At 60.8% G+C, this 25,016-nt stretch overlaps 1 protein-coding gene across 1 annotated transcript; it reads right to left on the reverse strand.

The window, feature by feature from the left end:
* Positions 1-1,846: 1,846 nt before the first annotated feature.
* LOC128789928 (cleavage and polyadenylation specificity factor subunit 1-like) lies at positions 1,847-24,749 on the reverse strand (the record flags this gene model as incomplete). The annotated part of the gene is made up of 12 exons (XM_053946289.1): positions 1,847-1,996; positions 2,926-3,045; positions 4,629-4,718; positions 11,208-11,288; positions 13,398-13,472; positions 13,808-13,902; positions 17,648-17,699; positions 19,604-19,729; positions 19,831-19,918; positions 21,045-21,138; positions 22,244-22,354; positions 24,674-24,749. Coding segments are annotated over 12 exons (1,158 nt in total), but the record flags the coding sequence as incomplete, so codon positions are not given.
* Between the last annotated feature and the right edge of the window lie 267 nt (positions 24,750-25,016).

Raw genomic sequence — 25,016 nt, forward strand, 5'->3', positions numbered from 1 at the left:
GTAGGTGTCCCCCTTGAGGGTGAAGGTGGCCAGGTGGCCGTCGGCGCTGAGCAGCACCCCGAAGGGATCGGCCACGGCGCAGTGCACGATGGGAGAGCCCAGGTCCACGGGGACAAAGTGCAGCTGGGTCACTGGGAGGGGACAGCAGTGTCACAGCAGTGTCACAGCAGTGTCACATCACCCCTGTGTCACCCCAAACCCTCGGGGACAAAGTGCAGCTGGGTCACTGCGGGGACAGCAGTGTCACAGCAGTGTCACAGCAGTGTCACAGCAGTGTCACATCACTCCTGTGTCACCCAAACCCACGGGGACAAAGTGCAGCTGGGTCACTGCAGGGACAGCAGTGTCACAGCAGTGTCACAGCAGTGTCACAGCAGTGTCACATCACCCCTGTGTCACCCAAGCCCACGGGGACAAAGTGCAGCTGGGTCACTGGGAGGGGACAGCAGTGTCACAGCAGTGTCACAGCAGTGTCACAGCAGTGTCACAGCCCCTGTGTCACCCCAAATCTATGGGGACAAAGTGCAGCTGGGTCACTGCAGGGACAGCAGTGTCACAGCAGTGTCACCATGGGGTCACAGCCCTGTCACATCACCCCTGTGTCACCCCAAACCCACGGGGACAAAGTGCAGCTGGGTCACTGGGAGGGGACAGCAGTGTCACAGCAGTGTCACAGCCCTGTCACATCACCCCTGTGTCACCCCAAACCCACGGGGACAAAGTGCAGCTGGGTCACTGCAGGGACAGCAGTGTCACAGCAGTGTCACAGCAGTGTCACAGCAGTGTCACAGCAGTGTCACATCACTCCTGTGTCACCCAAACCCACGGGGACAAAGTGCAGCTGGGTCACTGCGGGGACAGCAGTGTCACAGCAGTGTCACAGCAGTGTCACAGCAGTGTCACAGCCCCTGTGTCACCCAAGCCCACGGGGACAAAGTGCAGCTGGGTCACTGGGAGGGGACAGCAGTGTCACAGCAGTGTCACAGCCCCTGTGTCACCCCAAATCTATGGGGACAAAGTGCAGCTGGGTCACTGCAGGGACAGCAGTGTCACAGCAGTGTCACCATGGGGTCACAGCAGTGTCACAGCCCTGTCACATCATCCCTGTGTCACCCAAACCCACAGGGACAGCAATGTCACAGCAGTGTCACAGCAGTGTCACATCAATGTCACCCCCAGGGTCACCTGTGTCACCCTCAATGTCACCTCATTGTCACTTCACCAGCAGGAACCCCCTAATGTCACTCCCGGTATCACCTGCTGCTGTCACCTGTCACTCTCAGGCTCAGGAACCACCCGGAAGTGCCACCCTGGTGTCACCTCTGCTGGTGACACCCCCTTGGTGTCACACCTGAGGACACCTGGGCCCCCATGTGATCCCCTGATGTCACTGCAGGTGTCCCCAGCTGTGTCCCTGTCCCCAGCTGTGTCCCTGTCCCCACGTGTGTCCCCAGATGTGCCCAGGTGTGTCCCTGTCCCCAGCTGTGTCCCTGTCCCCAGCTGTGTCCCTGTCCCCACGTGTGTCCCCAGATGTGCCCAGGTGTGTCCCTGTCCCCAGGTGTGTCCCTGTCCCCAGGTGTGTCCCCAGGTGTGTCCCAGGTGTGTCACTCACCGCCCTGCAGCAGGCGCAGCCCCAGAGGTGACACCTGCACGATGAACTGGCCCTGGCCCAGGTGTGTCCCTGTCCCCAGGTGTGTCCCTGTCCCCAGCTGTGTCCCTGTCCCTAGGTGTGTCCCTGTCCCCAGCTGTGTCCCTGTCCCCAGGTGTGTCCCTGTCCCCAGCTGTGTCCCTGTCCCCAGGTGTGTCCCTGTCCCCAGGTGTGTCCCCAGGTGTGTCCCCAGGTGTGTCACTCACCGCCCTGCAGCAGGCGCAGCCCCAGAGGTGACACCTGCACGATGAACTGGCCCTGGCCCAGGTTCCCTGCGAACACGGTCGGGCCCTGCGTGGCGAAGCCGCTCGTGTCCAGCTCCAGGATCTCCTGGCCCGTCTGCAGGATCTGGGGACAGCGGGGACATTGGGGACACCGGGGACACCGGGGACACCAGGGACATTGGGGACACTGGGGACAGCGGGGACAGCGGGGACACTGGGGACATTGGGGACACTGGGCACACTGGGGACACTGGGGACAGTGGGGACGCTGGGGACACTGGGGACATTGGGGACACTGGGGATGTGGCACCCACAGAGCCACCACAACATGGGTGCTGTCCCCAAGGAGGGACATGGGGACAATAAGGGGACACTGTGGGGCACTGAACCCTGGATGTGGCACCCAGGGGAGTCCCCAAGATCATGTCACTGTCCCCACGATGGTCCCTGTCCCTCACCGTGGTGGAGCCCTCGCGGCTCAGGATGAGGAACCCGTGTCCCCATGTCCCCAATGTCCCCGTGATGTCCCCAATGTCCCTCACCATGGTGGAGCCCTCACGGCTCAGGATGAGGAACCCGTGTCCCCATGTCCCCAATGTCCCCAACAACGTCCCCTCACCATGGTGGAGTCCTCACGGCTCAGGATGAGGAACCCCTGTCCCCATGTCCCCATGATGTCCCCGTGATGTCCCCAATGTCCCTCACCATGGTGGAGCCCTCGCGGCTCAGGATGAGGAACCCCTGCCCTTGGGATGTCCCCATGATGTCCCCAATGTCCCCAATGTCCCTCACCATGGTGGAGCCCTCGCGGCTCAGGATGAGGAAACCCTGCCCCCATGATGTCCCCGTGATGTCCCCAATGTCCCTCACCATGGTGGAGTCCTCACGGCTCAGGATGAGGAACCCGTGACGTTATGTCCCCTATGTCCCCGTGATGTCCCCAATGTCCCTTCTCACCATGGTGGAGTCCTCGCGGCTCAGGATGAGGAACCCGTGACGTTATGTCCCCTATGTCCCCGTGATGTCCCCAATGTCCCCAATGTCCCTTCTCACCATGGTGGAGTCCTCGCGGCTCAGGATGAGGAACCCGTGACGTTCCCCGTCCTCCTCAGAACTTTCCGGAGCCGCCGTCGCTGCCTCGGGCTCCGCGCTGGTCCCCGGGGCCACCTCGGGCTGTGGGGACAGAGCCTCGGTGGGGACAGGGGACACAGGGACAGGGAGACAGGGGACAGAGGAATGGGGGACACAGGGACAGGGAGACAGGGGACACGGGGCAGACAAGGGGACATGGAGGGGACAAGGGGACATGGAGGGGACAAGGGGACATTGGGACACAGGGACAGAGGGACATGGGATGAGAAGACATCAGGGGACACAGTGACATGGCGGGTCACAAACGGGACACAGGGACACAGATGAGGGACACTGGGATGGCACAACATGGAGATGGGGGACTTGGGGACACAGGGACAGGGGACAAGGAGGGGACAGAACAACATGGGGACACAGTGGGACAAGGGGAGGGAGACAGAAGGACAGGGGGGACAGGGGACAAGGGGAAGGGGGACAGGGACACATGAGAGGACACAGGGACACATGGGGACACAGAGATGGGGGTCACAAACAGGGGACACAGGGGGACACGGGGATGGCAGGGACAGGGGGACACAGGGAGGGTGACATGGGGACACAGGGATGGTGTCATGGGGACATAAGGGGACACGGGGACAGGGATGGGGACAGTGTGTGACACAGGGACACGAGGGGACACAGGGACATGGTGACACAGGGAGGGTGACATGAGGGCACACAGGGACATGAATGGGGACAGTGACACAGGACACGAGGGGACACAGGGATATGGTGATACAGGGAGGGTGACATGGGGACATGAGGGGACACAGGGACACGAATGGGGACAGTGGCACAGGACACAGGGACAGGGATGGGGACACAGGGACGTGGGGACACAGGGGGGTGACATGGGGACACAGTGGCACAGGGGGTTGACACAGTGGGTGACACAGGGACACAGTGACAGGGAGGGTGACACGGTGACATGGTGACACGGGGGTGACACGGGTTGACACGGGGTGACACGGGGAAACGGTGACATGGGGGTAACATGGGGACACAGGTGACACAGGGGAGTGACACAGGACACAGGTGACACAGGGAGGGTGACACAGGAACACGGTGACACAGGAAGGGTGACACAGGGACACAGTGACACAGGGACATAGGTGACACGGAGGGGTGACACAGGAAGGGTGACACAGGGACATGGTGACACAGGAGGGGTGACACAGGAAGGGTGACACAGGGACACAGTGACACAGGGACATAGGTGACACGGAGGGGTGACACAGGAAGGGTGACACAGGGACATGGTGACACAGGAGGGGTGACACAGGAAGGGTGACACAGGGACATGGTGACACAGGAGGGGTGACACAGGAGGGGTGACACAGGGACACGGTGACATGGGGACACGGTAACAGAGGAGAGGTGACACAGTGACACAGGTGACACGGAGGGGTGACACGGGAGTGACACAGGGGGGTGACACAGGGGGTGACACGGTGACACAGGGGGGGTGACACAGGGACACAGGTGACACGGAGGGGTGACACGGGGACACAATGACACAGGGACACGGTGACACAAGAGGGGTGACACAGGGACACAGAGACATGGTGACACAGTGGGTGACACAGGTGACACAGGACGGGTGACACGGGGACACGGGCACCCACCTGTTCCCGCGGCGGGGGCGCGGTGACCGTCCACATGTCGTAACAGCCGGGCAGCTCGAACGTGGTCACCACCTGCGGCCGGATGCTGCGCTGGGGACACCGACACCGTCAGGGACACCGACGGGGACAGGGACAGGGACAGGGATCGGGAAAAGGGACAGCGGTGAGGGGACACCGATGGGGACAGGGACAGGGATCGGGAAAAGGGACAGCGGTGAGGGGACACCGATGGGGACAGGGACAGGGACAGGGACGGGGACAGGGAGAGCGGTCGGGGACACCAATGGGGACAGGGCACAGGGGACAGGGACAGGGAACAGGGGACAGGGAGAGCGGTCAGGGGACACCAATGGGGACAGGGCACAGGGGACAGGGACAGGGGACAGGGGACAGGGAGAGCGGTCAGGGGACACCAATGGGGACAGGGCACAGGGGACAGGGACAGGGACGGGGACAGGGAGAGCGGTCAGGGGACACCAATGGGGACAGGGCACAGGGGACAGGGACAGGGACGGGGACAGGGAGAGCGGTCAGGGGACACCAATGGGGACAGGGCACAGGGGACAGGGACAGGGGACAGGGGACAGGGAGAGCGGTCAGGGGACACCAATGGGGACAGGGCACAGGGGACAGGGACAGGGATGGGGACAGGGAGAGCGGTCAGGGGACACCAATGGGGACAGGGCACAGGGGACAGGGACAGGGGACAGGGGACAGGGAGAGCGGTCAGGGGACACCAATGGGGACAGGGCACAGGGGACAGGGACAGGGATGGGGACAGGGAGAGCGGTCAGGGGACACCAATGGGGACAGGGCACAGGGGACAGGGACAGGGGACAGGGGACAGGGAGAGCGGTCAGGGGACACCAATGGGGACAGGGCACAGGGGACAGGGACAGGGGACAGGGGACAGGGAGAGCGGTCAGGGGACACCAATGGGGACAGGGCACAGGGGACAGGGACAGGGATGGGGACAGGGAGAGCGGTCAGGGGACACCAATGGGGACAGGGCACAGGGGACAGGGACAGGGGACAGGGGACAGGGAGAGCGGTCAGGGGACACCAATGGGGACAGGGCACAGGGGACAGGGACAGGGATGGGGACAGGGAGAGCGGTCAGGGGACACCAATGGGGACAGGGCACAGGGGACAGGGACAGGGGACAGGGGACAGGGAGAGCGGTCAGGGGACACCAATGGGGACAGGGCACAGGGGACAGGGACAGGGATGGGGACAGGGAGAGCGGTCAGGGGACACCAATGGGGACAGGGCACAGGGGACAGGGACAGGGATGGGGACAGGGAGAGCGGTCAGGGGACACCAATGGGGACAGGGTACAGGGGACAGGGACAGGGGACAGGGGACAGGGAGAGCGGTCAGGGGACACCAATGGGGACAGGGCACAGGGGACAGGGACAGGGATGGGGACAGGGAGAGCGGTCAGGGGACACCAATGGGGACAGGGCACAGGGGACAGGGACAGGGGACAGGGGACAGGGAGAGCGGTCAGGGGACACCAATGGGGACAGGGCACAGGGGACAGGGACAGGGGACAGGGGACAGGGAGAGCGGTCAGGGGACACCAATGGGGACAGGGCACAGGGGACAGGGACAGGGGACAGGGGACAGCGGTGAGGGGACACCGATGGGGACAGGGACAGGGACGGGGACAGCGGTGAGGGGACACCGATGGGGACAGGGACAGGGACGGGGACAGGGACAGCGGTGAGGGGACACCGATGGGGACAGGGACAGGGACGGGGACAGGGAGAGCGGTCGGGGACACCAATGGGGACAGGGCACAGGGGACAGGGACAGGGCACAGGGGACAGGGACAGGGATGGGGACAGGGAGAGCAGTCAGGGGACACCAATGGGGACAGGGCACAGGGGACAGGGACAGGGATGGGGACAGGGAGAGCGGTCAGGGGACACCAATGGGGACAGGGCACAGGGGACAGGGACAGGGATGGGGACAGGGAGAGCGGTCAGGGGACACCAATGGGGACAGGGCACAGGGGACAGGGACAGGGGACAGGGGACAGGGAGAGCGGTCAGGGGACACCAATGGGGACAGGGCACAGGGGACAGGGACAGGGAACAGGGGACAAGGGACAGAGAGTGCGGAGGAGGACACCGACAGGGATGGGGACAGGGGACAGGGATTTCAGGGAGAGCGGTCAGGGGACACCAATGGGGACAGGGCACAGGGATGGGGACAGGGCACAGGGACAGTGGTCAGAGGGACAGGGATGGGGATGGGACAGGGGACAAGGACAGGGACAGCAGTCAGGGGGACACCAACAGGGACAGGGGACAGGGACAGAGGGGACAGGGGACAGGGATGGGGACAGGGACAGTGGTCAGAGGGACAGCAATGAGAGAGACAGTGGTCACAGGGGACAGGGACAGAGGGGACAGGGGACAGGGACAGGGACAGTGGTCAGAGGGACAGGGATGGGGACAGGGACAGAGGGGACAGGGACAGGGACAGAGGGGACAGGGGACAGGGACAGGGACAGTGGTCAGAGGGACAGGGATGGGGACAGGGACAGAGGGGACAGGGGACAGGGACAGAGGGGACAGGGATGGGGACAGGGACAGAGGGGACAGGGGACAGAGGGGACAGGGGACAGAGGGGACAGGGGACAGGGACAGAGGGGACAGGGGACAGGGATGGGGACAGGGACAGGGACAGCAGTCAGGGGTGCACCCCACACTTTTGGGGTGTCCCTGGGGGGTACAGGTGGGTTTTGGGGTACCCCATAGATTTTTGGGGTGTCCCTGGGGGGTACAGGCGGGTTTTGGGGTACACCCCACACTTTTGGGGTGTCCCTGGGGGGTACAGGTGGGTTTTGGGGTACCCCATAGATTTTTGGGGTCTCCCTGGGGGGTACAGGCAGGTTTTGGGGTACCCCATAGATTTTTGGGGTGTCCCTGGGGGGTACAGGTGGGTTTTGGGGTACACCCCACACTTTTGGGGTGTCCCTGGGGGGTACAGGTGGGTTTTGGGGTACCCCATAGATTTTTGGGGTGTCCCTGGGTGGTTCAGGCGGGTTTTGGGGTGCACCCCACACTTTTGGGGTGTCCCTGGGGGGTACAGGTGGGTTTTGGGGTACCCCATAGATTTTTGGGGTGTCCCTGGGGGGTACAGGCGGGTTTTGGGGTACACCCCACACTTTTGGGATGTCCCTGGGGGGTACAGGTGGGTTTTGGGGTACCCCATAGATTTTTGGGGTCTCCCTGGGGGGTACAGGCAGGTTTTGGGGTACCCCATAGATTTTTGGGGTGTCCCTGGGTGGTTCAGGCGGGTTTTGGGGTGCACCCCACACTTTTGGGGTGTCCCTGGGGGGTACAGGTGGGTTTTGGGGTACCCCATAGATTTTTGGGGTGTCCCTGGGTGGTTCAGGCGGGTTTTGGGGTGCACCCCACACTTTTGGGATGTCCCTGGGGGGTACAGGTGGGTTTTGGGGTACCCCATAGATTTTTGGGGTGTCCCTGGGGGGTACAGGCAGGTTTTGGGGTACACCCCACACTTTTGGGATGTCCCTGGGGGGTACAGGTGGGTTTTGGGGTACCCCATAGATTTTTGGGGTCTCCCTGGGGGGTACAGGCAGGTTTTGGGGTACCCCATAGATTTTTGGGGTGTCCCTGGGTGGTTCAGGCGGGTTTTGGGGTGCACCCCACACTTTTGGGGTGTCCCTGGGGGGTACAGGTGGGTTTTGGGGTACCCCATAGATTTTTGGGGTGTCCATGGGGGATACAGGTGGGTTTTGGGGTGTCCCTGGGGGGTACAGGCAGGTTTTGGGGTGCACCCCACACTTTTGGGGTGTCCCTGGGTGGTTCAGGCGGGTTTTGGGGTGCACCCCACACTTTTGGGGTGTCCCTGGGGGGTACAGGCGCTCCCCAGACTTTGGGGTCACCCTGGTTCACCCCAGCCCTGCTCTGGCACCGGGATCGGCCCCCCGGGAACCTCCCGCGGGGGGACTGGGCGGTGCGGGGGGGTTTGGGGTTTTGGGGTCCAGGGGATTTGGGGTTTTGGGGTTCAGGGGGAAATTTGGGATTTTGGGGTTCAGGGGATTTGGGGTTTTGGGGGGATTTGGGGTTTTGGGGTTCAGGGGGGAATTGGGGGTTTTGGGGTTCAGGGGGTTTGCGGTTCCAGGGGATTTGGGGTTTTGGGGTTCAGGGGGGTTTGTGGGGTTCATGGGGAAATTTGGGGTTTTGGGGTTCAGGGGATTTGGGGTTTTGGGGGGATTTGGGGTTTTGGGGTTCAGGGGGGAATTGGGGGTTTTGGGGTTCAGGGGGAAATTTGGGGTTTTGGGGGGATTTGGGGTTTTGGGGTTCAGGGGGGAATTGGGGGTTTTGGGGTTCAGGGGGGTTTGTGGGGTTCAGGGGGAAATTTGGGGTTTTGGGGTTCAGGGGGAAATTTGGGGTTTTGGGGGTTCAGGGGGGTTTGGGGTTTGTGGGGTTCAGGGGGAAATTTGGGGTTTTGGGCTTCAGGGGGGTTTGGGGTTTGTGGGGTTCAGGGGAGAATTTTGGGTTTTGGGGTTCGGGGGGCTTTGGGGTTTTTGGGTTCAGGGGGGAATTTGGGGTTTTGGGGTTCAGGGGGTTTGCAGTTCTGGGGGGATTTGGGGTTTAGGGGGGTTTGTGGGGTTCCGGGGGAAATTTGGGGTTTTGGGGGGGTTCAAAGGGGGTTTGGGGTTTGTGGGGTTCAGGGGGGAATTTTGGGTTTTGGGGTTCAGGGGGCTTTGGGGTTTGTGGGGTTCAGGAGGGTTTGGGGTTTTGGGGTTCAGGGGGAAATTTGGGGTTTTGGGGTTCCGGGGGAAATTTGGGGTTTTGGGGAGTTCAGGGGGGTTTGGGGTTTGTGGGGTTCAGGGGGAAATTTGGGGTTTTGGGGTTCAGAGGGGTTTGGGGTTTGTGGGGTTCAGGGGAGTTTGGGGGGTTCAGGGGGAAATTTGGGATTTTGGGGTTCCGGGGGAAATTTGGGGTTTTGGGGGGTTCAAAGGGGGTTTGGGGTTTGTAGGGTTCAGGGGGGAATTTTGGGTTTTGGGGTTTGGGGGGCTTTGGGGTTTGTGGGGTTCAGGAGGGTTTGGGGTTTTGGGGTTCAGGGGGAAATTTGAGGTTTTGGGGTTCAGGGGGGTTTGCAGTTTGTGGGGTTCAGGGGCAAATTTGGGGTTTTGGGGTTCAGGGGGTTTGCGGTTCTGGGGGGATTTGGTGTTTTGGGGTTCAGGGGGGTTTGTGGGGTTCAGGGGGGAATTTGGGGTTTTGGGGTTCAGGGGGATTTAGGGTTTTGGGGTTCAGGAGAGTTTGGGGTTTTGGGGGGTTCAGGGGGAAATTTGGGGTTTTGGGGTTCAGGAGGTTTGGGGGATTCAGGGGGAAATTTGGAGTTTTGGGGTTCAGGGCTTTAGGGTTTTTGGGGTTCAGGGGTTTGGGGGTTTTGGGGTTTGGGGGGGAATTTGGGGTTTTGGGGTTCAGGGGATTTGGGGTAAAAGGGGGGTTTTGGGGGTTCAGGGGGGTCGGGGGTTTTTGGGGTTCACGGAGAAATTTGGGGTTTTGGGGTTTAGGGGGGCGTTTGGGAATCGGAGGGGTCTCAGGGGTGGTTTTGGGGTGCCCAGGTGAGTTTTTGGGGGTTTTTGGGGTACCTGCAGCACGGTCAGCGCCCCGTTCTTTTCGTACCCCGAGCACAGGGATGGTTTTGGGGTGGTTTTGGGGTTCAGGGATGTTTTTGGGGTGTATTTGGGGTTCAGGGATGGTTTTGGGATGTTTTTGGGTTGTATTTGGGGTTCAGGGATGTTTTTGGGGTGGTTTTTGGGGTTCAGGGATGTTTTTGGGATGTTTTTGGGTTGTATTTGGGGTTCAGGGGTGTTTTTGGGGGTTTTTGGGGTACCTGCAGCACGGTCAGTGCCCCGTTCTTGCCGTACCCCGAGCACAGGGGTGGTTTTGGGTTTCAGGGATGTTTTTGGGGTGGTTTTGGGGTGGTTTGGGGTTCAGGGATGTTTTTGGGGTGGTTTTTGGGGTTCAGGGATGGTTTTGGGGTTCAGGGATGTTTTTGGGGTGGTTTTTGGGGTTCAGGGATGGTTTTGGGGTTCAGGGGTGTTTCTGGGGTGGTTTTTGGGGTTCAGGGATGTTTTTGGGATGTTTTTGGCATGTATTTGGGGTTCAGGGTTGGTTTTGGGGTGGTTTTTGGGGTGGTTTTTGGGGTACCTGCAGCACGGTCAGCGCCCCGTTCTCGCCGTACCCCGAGCACAGGGGTGGTTTTGGGGTTCAGGGATGTTGTTGGGGTGGTTTTGGGGTGGTTTGGGGTTCAAGGATGTTTTTGGGATGTATTTGGGGTTCAGGGAGGTTTTTGGGATGTATTTGGGGTTCAGGGATGTTTTTGGGGTGTTTTTGGGGTGGTTTTGGGGTACCTGCAGCACGGTCAGCGCCCCGTTCTTGCCGTACCCCGAGCACAAGGGTGGTTTTGGGGTTCAGGGATGTTTTTGGGATGGTTTTGGGGTGGTTTGGGGTTCAAGGATGTTTTTGGGATGTTTTTGGGGTTCAGGGATGTTTTTGGGGTGTTTTTGGGGTATTTTTGGGGTACCTGCAGCACGGTCAGCGCCCCGTTCTTGCCGTACCCTGAGCACAGGACGATCTCCAGGTCGGGCTCGGGGCTGTTCTGGAACTGTGGGAGACAGCGGGGTCAGGTATGGGGTCAGGTATAGGGTCAGCTTTGGGGTCAGGTGTGGGGTCAGCTTTGGGGTCAGTGTGGGGTCAGTGTGGGGTCAGTGTGGGGTCAGGTATAGGGTCAGTGTGGGGTCAGTGTGGGGTCAGTGTGGGGTCAGGTATAGGGTCAGCTTTGGGGTCAGTGTGGGGTCAGTGTGGGGTCAGGTATAGGATCAGTGTGGGGTCAGTGTGGGGTCAGTGTGGGGTCAGTGTGGGGTCAGTGTGGGGTCAGGCATAGGTTCAGCTTTGGGGTCAGGTGTGGGGTCAGTGTGGGGTCAGTGTGGGGTCAGGTATAGGGTCAGCTTTGGGGTCAGTGTGGGGTCAGCTTTGGGGTCAGTGTGGGGTCAGTGTGGGGTCAGGTATAGGGTCAGTGTGGGGTCAGGTATGGGGTCAGTGTGGGGTCAGTGTGGGGTCAGTGTGGGGTCAGGTATGGGGTCAGTGTGGGGTCAGGTATAGGGTCAGTGTGGGGTCAGGTATGGGGTCAGTGTGGGGTCAGTGTGGGGTCAGGTATAGGGTCAGTGTGGGGTCAGTGTGGGGTCAGTGTGGGGTCAGGTATAGGGTCAGTGTGGGGTCAGGTATAGGGTCAGTGTGGGGTCAGTGTGGGGTCAGGTATAGGGTCAGTGTGGGGTCAGTGTGGGGTCAGGTGTGGGGTCAGGTATAGGGTCAGCTTTGGGGTCAGTGTGGGGTCAGCTTTGGGGTCATGTTTGGGGTCATTTGGGGTCCTTTGGGGTCAGGGTTTGGGGTCATTTAGGATGAAGTGTGGTGTCAGCTTTGGGGTCAGTGTGGGGCCAGCTTTGGGGTCAGTTTTGGGGTCAAGTGTGGGGTCAGTTTTGGGATCAGGTTTGGGGTCATCTGGGATCAGGTGTGGGGTCGGCTTTGAGGTCAGGTATAGGGTCAGCTTTGGGGTCAGTGTGGGGTCAGCTTTGGGGTCAGGTATAGGGTCAGCTTTGGGGTCAGTGTGGGGTCAGCTTTGGGATCAGGTATAGGGTCAGTGTGGGGTCAGGCATAGGTTCAGCTTTGGGGTCAGGTATGGGGTCAGTGTGGGGTCAGTGTGGGGTCAGGTATAGGGTCAGCTTTGGGGTCAGCTTTGGGGTCAGTGTGGGGTCAGCTTTGGGGTCAGGTATAGGGTCAGCTTTGGGGTCAGGTGTGGGGTCAGTGTGGGGTCAGTTGTGGGGTCAGGGCCTGGGGTGCAGGAATTTTAGGGTGCAGGAATTTGGGGTGGGTTTTGGGATACATTTGGGGTTTTTGTGTCCCTCACCTCCTCGGACAGGAAGGCCGGGGTTGGGGTGGGTTTTGGGGTGGATTTTGGGGTTTTTGGGGCACATTTTGGGGTTTTTGGGTCCCTCACCTCCTCGGACAGGAAGGCCGGGGTTGGGGTGGGTTTTGGGGTGGATTTTGGGGTTTTTGGGGCACATTTTGGGGTTTTTGTGTCCCTCACCTCCTCGGACAGGAAGGCCGGGGTTGGGGTGGGTTTTGGGGTGGATTTTGGGGTTTTTGGGGCACATTTTGGGGTTTTTGGGTCCCTCACCTCCTCGGACAGGAAGGCCGGGGTTGGGGTGGGTTTTGGGGCAGATTTTGGGGTTTTTGGGGCACATTTTGGGGTTTTTGGGTCCCTCACCTCCTCGGACAGGAAGGCCGGGGTTGGGGTGGGTTTTGGGGTGGATTTTGGGGTTTTTGGGGCACATTTTGGGGTTTTTGGGTCCCTCACCTCCTCGGACAGGAAGGCCGGGGTTGGGGTGGGTTTTGGGGTGGATTTTGGGGTTTTTGGGGCACATTTTGGGGTTTTTGGGTCCCTCACCTCCTCGGACAGGAAGGCCGGGGTTGGGGTGGGTTTTGGGGTGGATTTTGGGGGTTTTGGGGCACATTTTGGGGTTTTTGGGTCCCTCACCTCCTCGGACAGGAAGGCCGGGGTTGGGGTGGGTTTTGGGGTGGATTTTGAGGGTTTTGGGGTGGATTTTGGGGTTTTTGGGTCCCTCACCTCCTCGGACAGGAAGGCCGGGGTTGGGGTGGGTTTTGGGGTGGATTTTGAGGGTTTTGGGGTGGATTTTGGGGTTTTTGGGTCCCTCACCTCCTCGGACAGGAAGGCTGGCTCCCCCATGGCGGCGTTGGCGCAGGGCCCGATGTTGAGGATGCTGTCACACACCTGGCACGGGGACGTGGGGTCACCGCGGGGGCACAGGGGGTGACACAGGTGACACACAGGTGACAAGGACAGTACCTCGAAGGAGTAGGTGGCCAGGTTGGGGTGACACACAGGTGACACACAGGTGACAAGGACAGTACCTCGAAGGAGCAGGTGGCCAGGTTGGGGTGACACACAGGTGACACACAGGTGACAAGGACAGTACCTCGAAGGAGCAGGTGGCCAGGTTGGGGTGACACACAGGTGACAGGGAGGTGACAAGGACAGTACCTCGAAGGAGTAGGTGGCCAGGTTGGGGTGACACACAGGTGACAGGGAGGTGACAAGGACAGTACCTCGAAGGAGTAGGTGGCCAGCTGTGTCCCCGAGGCCGCCTCGCTGCCGTACACCTCGATCTCGTCCACCTCGTCCTGCGCCTGCGGCTTCCCCCCTGCCACAGGGACACACCTGTCACCTGTGTCACCTGTGTCACCCCCCTGCCACAGGGACACACCTGTCACCTGTGTCACCTGTGTCACCTGTGTCACCCCCCTGCCACAGGGACACACCTGTCACCTGTGTCACCTGTGTCACCTGTGTCACACCCCTGTGTCACCTGTGTCACCTGTGTCACCCCCCTGCCACAGGGACACACCTGTCACCTGTCACCTGTGTCACCTGTGTCACCTGTGTCACCCCCCTGCCACAGGGACACACCTGTCACCTGTCACCTGTGTCACCTGTGTCACCCCCCTGCCACAGGGACACACCTGTCACCTGTGTCACCTGTGTCACCCCCCTGCCACAGGGACACACCTGTCACCTGTGTCACCTGTGTCACCTGTGTCACCCCCCTGCCACAGGGACACACCTGTCACCTGTGTCACCTGTGTCACCTGTGTCACACCCCTGTGTCACCTGTGTCACCTGTGTCACCCCCCTGCCACAGGGACACACCTGTCACCTGTCACCTGTGTCACCTGTGTCACCCCCCTGCCACAGGGACACACCTGTCACCTGTCACCTGTGTCACCTGTGTCACCTGTGTCACCCCCCTGCCACAGGGACACACCTGTCACCTGTCACCTGTGTCACCTGTGTCACCTGTGTCACCCCCCTGCCACAGGGACACACCTGTCACCTGTCACCTGTGTCACCTGTGTCACCTGTGTCACACCCCTGTGTCACCTGTGTCACCTGTGTCACCCCCTGTGTCACCTGTGTCACCCCCCTGCCACAGGGACACACCTGTCACCTGTCACCTGTGTCACCTGTGTCACCTGTGTCACCCCCCTGCCACAGGGACACACCTGTCACCTGTCACCTGTGTCACCTGTGTCACCTGTGTCACCCCCCTGCCACAGGGACACACCTGTCACCTGTGTCACCTGTGTCACCTGTGTCACACCCCTGTGTCACCTGTGTCACCTGTGTCACCCCCCTGCCACAGGGACACACCTGTCACCTGTGTCACCTGTGTCACCTGTGTCACACCCCTGTGTCACCTGTGTCACCCCCCTGCCACAGGGACACACCTGTCACCTGTCACCTGTGTCACCTGTGTCACCTGTGTCACACCCCTGTGTCACCTGTGTCACCTGTGTCACCCGCTGTGTCACCTGTGTCACCCCCCTGCCACAGGGACACACCTGTCACCTGTGTCACCTGTGTCACCTGTGTCACCCCCCTGCCACAGGGACACACCTGTCACCTGTGTCACCTGTGTCACCTGTGTCACACCCCTGTGTCACCTGTGTCACCTGTGTCACCCCCCTGCCACAGGGACACACCTGTCACCTGTCACCTGTGTCACCTGTGTCACCTGTGTCACCCCCCTGCCACAGGGACACACCTGTCACCTGTCACCTGTGTCACCTGTGTCACCCCCCTGCCACAGGGACACACCTGTCACCTGTGTCACCTGTGTCACCCCCCTGCCACAGGGACACACCTGTCACCTGTGTCACCTGTGTCACCTGTGTCACCCCCCTGCCACAGGGACACACCTGTCACCTGTGTCACCTGTGTCACCTGTGTCACACCCCTGTGTCACCTGTGTCACCTGTGTCACCCCCCTGCCACAGGGACACACCTGTCACCTGTCACCTGTGTCACCTGTGTCACCCCCCTGCCACAGGGACACACCTGTCACCTGTCACCTGTGTCACCTGTGTCACCTGTGTCACCCCCCTGCCACAGGGACACACCTGTCACCTGTCACCTGTGTCACCTGTGTCACCTGTGTCACCCCCCTGCCACAGGGACACACCTGTCACCTGTCACCTGTGTCACCTGTGTCACCTGTGTCACACCCCTGTGTCACCTGTGTCACCTGTGTCACCCCCTGTGTCACCTGTGTCACCCCCCTGCCACAGGGACACACCTGTCACCTGTCACCTGTGTCACCTGTGTCACCTGTGTCACCCCCCTGCCACAGGGACACACCTGTCACCTGTCACCTGTGTCACCTGTGTCACCTGTGTCACCCCCCTGCCACAGGGACACACCTGTCACCTGTGTCACCTGTGTCACCTGTGTCACACCCCTGTGTCACCTGTGTCACCTGTGTCACCCCCCTGCCACAGGGACACACCTGTCACCTGTGTCACCTGTGTCACCTGTGTCACACCCCTGTGTCACCTGTGTCACCCCCCTGCCACAGGGACACACCTGTCACCTGTGTCACCTGTGTCACCTGTGTCACACCCCTGTGTCACCTGTGTCACCCCCCTGCCACAGGGACACACCTGTCACCTGTCACCTGTGTCACCTGTGTCACCTGTGTCACACCCCTGTGTCACCTGTGTCACCTGTGTCACCCCCCTGCCACAGGGACACACCTGTCACCTGTGTCACCTGTGTCACCTGTGTCACCCCCGGTATCACCCCCCTGCCACAGGGACACACCTGTCACCTGTGTCACCTGTGTCACCTGTGTCACCTGTGTCACCCCCCTGCCACAGGGACACACCTGTCACCTGTGTCACCTGCTGCCATCCCCTGTGTCACCTCCTGTCACCCTGTGTCACCCCCCTGCCACCCTCCCGTGCCTCACGTGTCCCCCACCCGTCCCCTGCCACCCCAGTGCCACCTCCATGGCCCCGTGTCACCGCTGTCACCCCCCTGTCACCCGGTGCCACCCCCCACTGTGTCCCCAGTGTCCCCAAAGTCCCCCAAGTGTCCCCAGTGTCCCCAGGTGTCCCCAATGTCCCAGGTGTCCCCAGTGTCCCCCAGGTGTCCCCAGGTGTCCCCAGAGTCCCCCAGGTGTCCCCCAGGTGTCCCCAGTGTCCCAGGTGTCCCCAGTGTCCCCCAGGTGTCCCCAAAGTCCCCCAGGTGTCCCCAGTGTCCCCCAGGTGTCCCCAAAGTCCCCCAGGTGTCCCCAGTGTCCCCCAGGTGTCCCCAATGTCCCAGGTGTCCCCAGTGTCCCCCAGGTGTCCCCAGGTGTCCCCAGGTGTTCCAAATGTCCCAGGTGTCCCCAGTGTCCCCCAGGTGTCCCCAATGTCCCAGGTGTCCCCAGTGTCCCCCAGGTGTCCCCAGTGTCCCCCAGGTGTCCCCAATGTCCCAGGTGTCCCCAATGTCCCCCAGGTGTCCCCAATGTCCCAGGTGTCCCCAGTGTCCCCAGATGTCCCCAGGTGTCCCCCAGGTGTCCCCAGGTGTCCCAAATGTCCCAGGTGTCCCCAGTGTCCCCCAGGTGTCCCCAGGTGTCCCCAGTGTCCCCCAGGTGTTCCAAATGTCCCAGGTGTCCCCAGTGTCCCAGGTGTCCCCAATGTCCCCAGGTGTCCCCAATGTCCCAGGTGTCCCCCAGGTGTCCCCAGATGTCCCCAGGTGTCCCCAGTGTCCCCCAGGTGTCCCCAGGTGTCCCAAATGTCCCAGGTGTCCCCCAGGTGTCCCCAATGTCCCAGGTGTCCCCAGTGTCCCCCAGGTGTCCCCAGTGTCCCCCAGGTGTCCCCAGTGTCCCAGGTGTCCCCAATGTCCCCAGGTGTCCCCAATGTCCCCAGTGTCCCAGGTGTCCCCAGGTGACCCCCAGGTGTCCCCAATGTCCCCAATGTCCCCCAGGTATCCCCAGTGTCCCCCAGGTGTCCCCCAGGTGTCCCCAATGTCCCCAATGTCCCCCAGGTGTCCCCCAGGTGTCCCCAATGTCCCCAATGTCCCCCAGGTGTCCCCCAGGTGTCCCCAGTATCCCCAGGTGTCCCCACCTGCCCATGGCCCCGATGGCTCCGAGCGTTTCTTCTTCACCGGGGGCTCCTCCTGGGGGGGACAGGCACAGATTTGGGGTGCCCAGGTGAGTTTTGGGGTGCCCAGGTGTGGTTTGGGGTGCCCGGATGAGTTTTGGGATCCCCAGGTGCATTTTGGGGTGCCCAGGTGAATTTTGGGGATCCCCAGGTGACTTTTGGGGTGCCCAGGTGAATTTTGGGATCCCCAGGTGGATTTTGGGGATCCCCAGGTGACTTTTGGGGTGCCCAGGTGAATTTTGGGATCCCCAGGTGGATTTTGGGGATCCCCAGGTGGATTTTGGGATCCCCAGGTGGATTTTGGGGATCCCCAGGTGACTTTTGGGGTGCCCAGGTGAATTTTGGGATCCCCAGGTGGATTTTGGGGATCCCCAGGTGAATTTTGGGATCCCCAGGTGGATTTTGGGGATCCCCAGGTGAATTTTGGGGTGCCCAGGTGACTTTTGGGTTGCCCAGGTGTGTTTTGGGGTCTCACCTGTCTGTCGGGCCCCTCCTTGCCCACCCCGGACGGGGGCTCTGGGATGGGGATTTGAGGTCCCAGGGAGGATTTGGGGTTCTTTGGGGAGGATTTTGGGGTTGTGGGGAGGGTTTTGGGGATCCCCAGGTAAATTTTGGGGTGCTCAGGTGAGTTTTGGGATACCCAGGTGTGTTTTGGGGTCTCACCTGTCTGTCGGGCCCCTCCTTGCCCACCCCGGACGGGGGCTCTGGGATGGGGATTTGAGATCCCAGGGAGGATTTGGGGTTCTTGGGGAAGGATTTTGGGGTCGTGGGGAGGGTTTTGGGGATCCCCAGGTGAATTTTGGGGTGCTCAGGTGAGTTTTGGGGATCCCCAGGTGAATTTTGGGGTGCCCAGGTGTGTTTTGGGGTACCCAAGTGTGTTTTGGGATCTCACCTGTCTGTCGGGCCCCTCCTTGCCTGCCCCGGCCGGGGGCTCTGGGATGGGGATTTTTGGGTCGCAGGGTGGGTTTCAGGGTCGCCCCAGGTGGATTTTGGGGTTGTGGGGAGGGTTTTGGGGATCCCCAGGTAAATTTTGGGGTGCTCAGGTGAGTTTTGGGATACCCAGGTGTGTTTTGGGGTCTCACCTGTCTGTCGGGCCCCTCCTTGCCCACCCCGGACGGGGGCTCTGGGATGGGGATTTGAGATCCCAGGGAGGATTTGGGGTTCTTGGGGAAGGATTTTGGGGTCGTGGGGAGGGTTTTGGGGATCCCCAGGTGAATTTTGGGGTGCTCAGGTGAGTTTTGGGGATCCACAGGTGAATTTTGGGGTGCCCAGGTGTGTTTTGGGGTACCCAAGTGTGTTTTGGGATCTCACCTGTCTGTCGGGCCCCTCCTTGCCTGCCCCGGCCGGGGGCTCTGGGATGGGGATTTTTGGGTCGCAGGGTGGGTTTCAGGGTCCCCCCAGGTGGATTTTGGGGTTGTGGGGAGGGTTTTGGGGATCCTCAGGTGAATTTTGGGGTGCTCAGGTGAGTTTTGGGATACCCAGGTGTGTTTTGGGGTCTCACCTGTCTGTCGGGCCCCTCCTTGCCCACCCCGGACGGGGGCTCTGGGATGGGGATTTGAGATCCCAGGGAGGATTTGGGGTTCTTGGGGAAGGATTTTGGGGTCGTGGGGAGGGTTTTGGGGATCCCCAGGTGAATTTTGGGGTGCTCAGGTGAGTTTTGGGGATCCACAGGTGAATTTTGGGGTGCCCAGGTGTGTTTTGGGGTACCCAAGTGTGTTTTGGGATCTCACCTGTCTGTCGGGCCCCTCCTTGCCTGCCCCGGCCGGGGGCTCTGGGATGGGGATTTTTGGGTCGCAGGGTGGGTTTCAGGGTCCCCCCAGGTGGATTTTGGGGTTGTGGGGAGGGTTTTGGGGATCCTCAGGTGAATTTTGGGGTGCTCAGGTGAGTTTTGGGATACCCAGGTGTGTTTTGGGGTCTCACCTGTCTGTCGGGCCCCTCCTTGCCCGCCCCGGCCGGGGGCTCCTGCAGCTTCTCCGTGTACCTGAGCAGGAGGGAGTTCCCCAGGCGGGACCCCAGGAACAGATACCCCGGCTCCAGAGGGACCATCTGGGGACACAGGTGTCCCCTGAGTGTCCCCAGGTGTCCCCTGGGCGTGCCAGGTGTGCCCAGGTGTGCCCAGGTGTGCCCAGGTGTGCCCAGGTGCTTACACAGGTGGTGAGGACGGAGGCGGCCGCTTTGTCGAAGTGGAAGGAGCGCACGGAGCGCATCCCGTCCGTGATCAGCGTCAGCACGTAGCTGGGACAGGAGGGGACAGCTCAGGGGGGCACAGGGGACACCCCAAAACCCTTGGGGACACCCCAAAATCCTTGGGGACAGCCCCAGGTCCTTGGGGACACCCCCAGGTCTTTGGGGACACCCCCAAATATTTGGGGACACCCCCAGAAAAACGGGGATCCCCCCTTGTCCCAGGGATGGAGCGGGTTGTGTCCGTGATCAGCACGCAGCTGGGACAGGAGGGGACAGCTCAGGGGGGGAGAGGGGACACCCCAAAACCAGTCCTTGGGGACACCCCCAGGTCCTTGGGGACACCCCAAACCCTTGGGGACACCCCCAAATCCCTGGAGACCCCCCAAAAGTCATCCCAGGACCACCAGGGACCCCCCTTGTCCCAGGGACAGAGCACATCCCATCCATGATCAGTGTCAGGACACTGCTGGGACAGCAAGGGGACAGCTCATGGGGGGACAGGGGACACCCCAAAACACCTGGGGACACCCCCAAAGTCCTTGGGGACACCCCCAAAACCCTTGGGGACACCCCCAAATATTTGGGGACACTCCCAAATCCCTGGAGACCCCCCAAAAGTCATCCCAGCACCACCAGGGACCCCCCTTGTCCCAGGGACAGAGCACATCCCATCCGTGATCAGTGTCAGGACACTGCTGGGACAGCAAGGGGACAGCTCATGGGGGGAGAGGGGACACCCCAAAACACCTGGGGACACCCCCAAAGTCCTTGGGGACATCCCCAAAACCCTTGGGGACACCCCCAAATACTTGGGGACATCCCCAGAAAAACCAGGGACCCCCCTCCTTGCCCCAGGGACAGAGCACGTCCTGTCCCCAGTAAGCATCAGGACACAGCTGGGATACACAGGGGACACCTCAGGGGGGGACATGGGGACACCCCAAATCCTTTGGGACACCCCCAGGATCCCCCAAAATCCCTGGAGATGACCCCAAGACCCCCACGGATCCCCCCCTTTGTCCCAGGGGAAGGAGGGGACAGAGCTCATCCTGTCCCTGACCAGCTCCAGGACACGGCTGGGACAGGGGGTGGCACTTCGGGGACAGGGGACACCCCAAATCCTTAGGGACACCCCGAAATCTTTGGGGACACCCCCAGGAGCCCCCAGACTCACATCTCCCCCCCCTTGAGCGAGATGACCATCTTGTCATAGGAGATGAAGGTGGCCTGGGCACAGTCCAGAGTCATCCTCACGCCCTCCTGGACCCCTGGGGACAGGGATGGGGACAGTCACAGCAGGGATGGGGACAGGGACAGGGACAGGGAGAGGGACAGGGACGGGGACAGGGATGGGGACAGGGATGGGGACAGTCACAGTGGGGATGGGGACAGGGACAGGGACGGGGACGGGGACAGGGATGGGGACAGGGATGGGGACAGTCACAGCAGGGATGGGGACAGGGACAGGGACAGGGACGGGGACAGGGATGGGGACAGGGATGGGGACAGTCACAGTGGGGATGGGGACAGGGATGGGGACAGGGATGGGGACAGTCACAGTGGGGATGGGGACAGGGATGGGGACAGGGATGGGGACAGGGATGGAGACAGGGACAGTCACAGTGGGGATGGGGACAGGGATGGGGACAGTCACAGTGGGGATGGGGACAGGGATGGGGACAGGGATGGGGACAGTCACAGTGGGGATGGGGACAGGGATGGGGACAGGGATGGAGACAGGGACAGTCACAGTGGGGATGGGGACAGGGATGGGGACAGTCACAGTGGGGATGGGGACAGGGACAGGGACAGGGATGGGGACAGGGACAGTCACAGTGGGGATGGGGACAGGGATGGGGACAGGGATGGGGACAGTCACAGTGGGGATGGGGACAGGGATGGGGACAGTCACAGTGGGGATGGGGACAGGGATGGGGACAGGGATGGGGACAGTCACAGTGGGGATGGGGACAGGGATGGGGACAGGGATGGGGACAGGAACAGTCACAGTGGGGATGGGGACAGGGATGGGGACAGGGATGGGGACAGACACAGTGGGGATGGGGACAGGGATGGGGACAGGAACAGTCACAGTGGGGATGGGGAGAGGGACAGGGACACGGACAGGGACGGGGACAGGGACAGTCACAGCGGGGATGGGGACAGGGAGAGGGACAGGGACAGGAACAGGGAGAGGGACAGGGACATGGCAGGGATGGGGACAGGGATAGGAATAGGGACAGGAACAGGGACAGAATGGGGACAGGGACGGGGACAGGGACAGTGACAGGGACAGGAAAGGGGACAGGAACAGGGACAGTGACAGGGACAGGGAAGGGCCAGGACAGGGCCAGGCCCGGCGGTGTCCCTTACGCAGCGGGAAGACGGTGGTGCCGCAGGTGAGGCTGTTGAGCGCCACCCCGTACGGGGGCACGCTCTGGTTCAGGTACAGCAGCGAGTTCACAGCGAAGATCACCACTCCTCCTGGGACATGGGGACATGGGGACATGGGGACAGTGTCACCATCAGTGTCACCGTCAGTGTCACCATCACCACACCATCACCACTCCTCCTGGGACATGGGGACATGGGGACAGTGTCACCATCAGTGTCACCGTCAGTGTCACCATCACCACACCATCACCACTCCTCCTGAGACATGGGGACATGGGGACAGTGTCACTGTCAGTGTCACCGTCAGTGTCACCATCACCACACCATCACCACACCATCACCATTCCTCCTGGGACATGGGGACATGGGGACAGGGACAGTGTCACCGTCAGTGTCACCATCACCACACCATCACCACACCATCACCACTCCTCCTGGGACATGGGGACAGGGACAGTGTCACCGTCAGTGTCACCATCACCACACCATCACCACACCATCACCATTCCTCCTGGGACATGGGGACAGGGACAGTGTCACCGTCAGTGTCACCATCACCACACCATCACCACACCATCACCACTCCTCCTGGGACATGGGGACAGGGACAGTGTCACCGTCAGTGTCACCATCACCACACCATCACCACACCATCACCATTCCTCCTGGGACATGGGGACAGGGACAGTGTCACCGTCAGTGTCACCGTCAGTGTCACCATCACCACACCATCACCACACCATCACCACTCCTCCTGGGACATGGGGACATGGGGACAGGGACAGTGTCACCATCAGTGTCACCATCACCACACCATCACCACACCATCACCATTCCTCCTGGGACATGGGGACATGGGGACAGGGACAGTGTCACCATCACCACACCATCACCACACCATCACCATTCCTCCTGGGACATGGGGACATGGGGACAGGGACAGTGTCACCATCAGTGTCACCATCACCACACCATCACCACACCATCACCATTCCTCCTGGGACATGGGGACAGGGACACCTGCCCTGGGACAGTGGCACCATCAGTGGCACCATCAGTGGCACCATCACCACTCCTCCTGGGACATGGGGACAGTGTCACCATCAGTGTCACCGTCACCACACCATCAGCATCACCATCAGTGCCACCATCAGTGTCACCATCACCACACCATCACCACTCTTCCTGGGACATGGGGACAGGGGGACATGGGGACAGTGTCACCGTCAGTGCCACCATCACCACTCCTCCTAGGACATGGGGACAGTGTCAGTGTCATTGTCACCACACCTGGGACACTGGGGACAATGGGGACATGGGGACAGTGTCACTGTCATTGTCACCATCACCACACCTCCTGTGACATGGGGACAAGGACAGTGTCACCATCAGCACCACCACACCTCCTGTGGCACTGGGGACAGGGACAGTGTCACCATGGGAACAGAGTCACTGTCATTGTCACTGCACCCCCTGGGACATGGGGACAGTGTCAGTGTCACTGTCATAACCACACCCCCTTGGACACGGGGACAGGGACAGTGTCACCATCAGTGCCACCGTCAGCATGCCCCCTGGGGACACTGGGGACAGTGTCATTGTCAATACTGTCATTGTCACCATCACCACTCCCCCAGGGACACAGGAACATGGGGAGAGTGTCACTGCCATTGTCAGTGTCACCGTCAGTGTCAGTGTCACCATCACCACAGACCTGGGGGACACGAGGACATGGGGACAGTGTCATTGACAACACCAGCACCACCATCACTCCACGGTAGCTGTCACTGTGTCACTGTCACTGTGTCACTACGTCACTGTCACTGTCACTGTGTCACTGTGTCACTGTGTCACAGTGTCACTGTCACTGTCACTGTGTCACTGTGTCACAGTGTCACTGTCACCGTGTCACTGTCACTGTGTCACTGTCACTGTGTCACTGTGTCACTGTCACTGTCATTGTGTCACTGTTACTGTGTCACTGTCACTGTGTCACTGTGTCACAGTGTCACTGTCACCGTGTCACTGTCACTGTGTCACTGTCACTGTCACTGTGTCACTGTCACTGTGTCACTGTGTCACTGTCACTGTCATTGTGTCACTGTCACTGTGTCACTGTCACTGTGTCACTGTGTCACTGTCACTGTCATTGTGTCACTGTTACTGTGTCACTGTCACTGTGTCACTGTGTCACAGTGTCACTGTCACTGTGTCACTGTCACTGTGTCACTGTCACTGTCACTGTGTCACTGTCACTGTCACTGACCGATGGGTTTGGGGACAGGCAGTGCCTGGGTGCAGTTGAAGGGCAGCGAGCTCAGTGACCCTGTGTCACTGTCACTGTGTCACTGTCACTGTCACTGTGTCACTGTCACTGTCACTGTCACTGTCACTGTCAGTGTCACTGACCGATGGGTTTGGGGACAGGCAGTGCCTGGGTGCAGTCGAAGGGCAGCGAGCTCAGTGACCCTGTGTCACTGTCACTGTGTCACTGTGTCACTGTCTCACTGTGTCACTGTCACTGTCACTGTGTCACTGTCACTGTGTCACTGTCACAGTGTCACTGTCACCGTGTCACTGTCACTGTGTCACTGTCACTGTGTCACTGTGTCACTGTCACTGTCATTGTGTCACTGTCACTGTGTCACTGTCACTGTGTCACTGTCACTGTCACTGTCACTGTCACAGTGTCACTGTCACCGTGTCACTGTCACTGTGTCACTGTCACTGTGTCACTGTGTCACTGTCACTG

The sequence above is a fragment of the Vidua chalybeata genome, chromosome 1 (assembly GCF_026979565.1).
Source record: "Vidua chalybeata isolate OUT-0048 chromosome 1, bVidCha1 merged haplotype, whole genome shotgun sequence".
NCBI classification, from domain to species: Eukaryota; Metazoa; Chordata; class Aves; order Passeriformes; family Viduidae; genus Vidua; species Vidua chalybeata.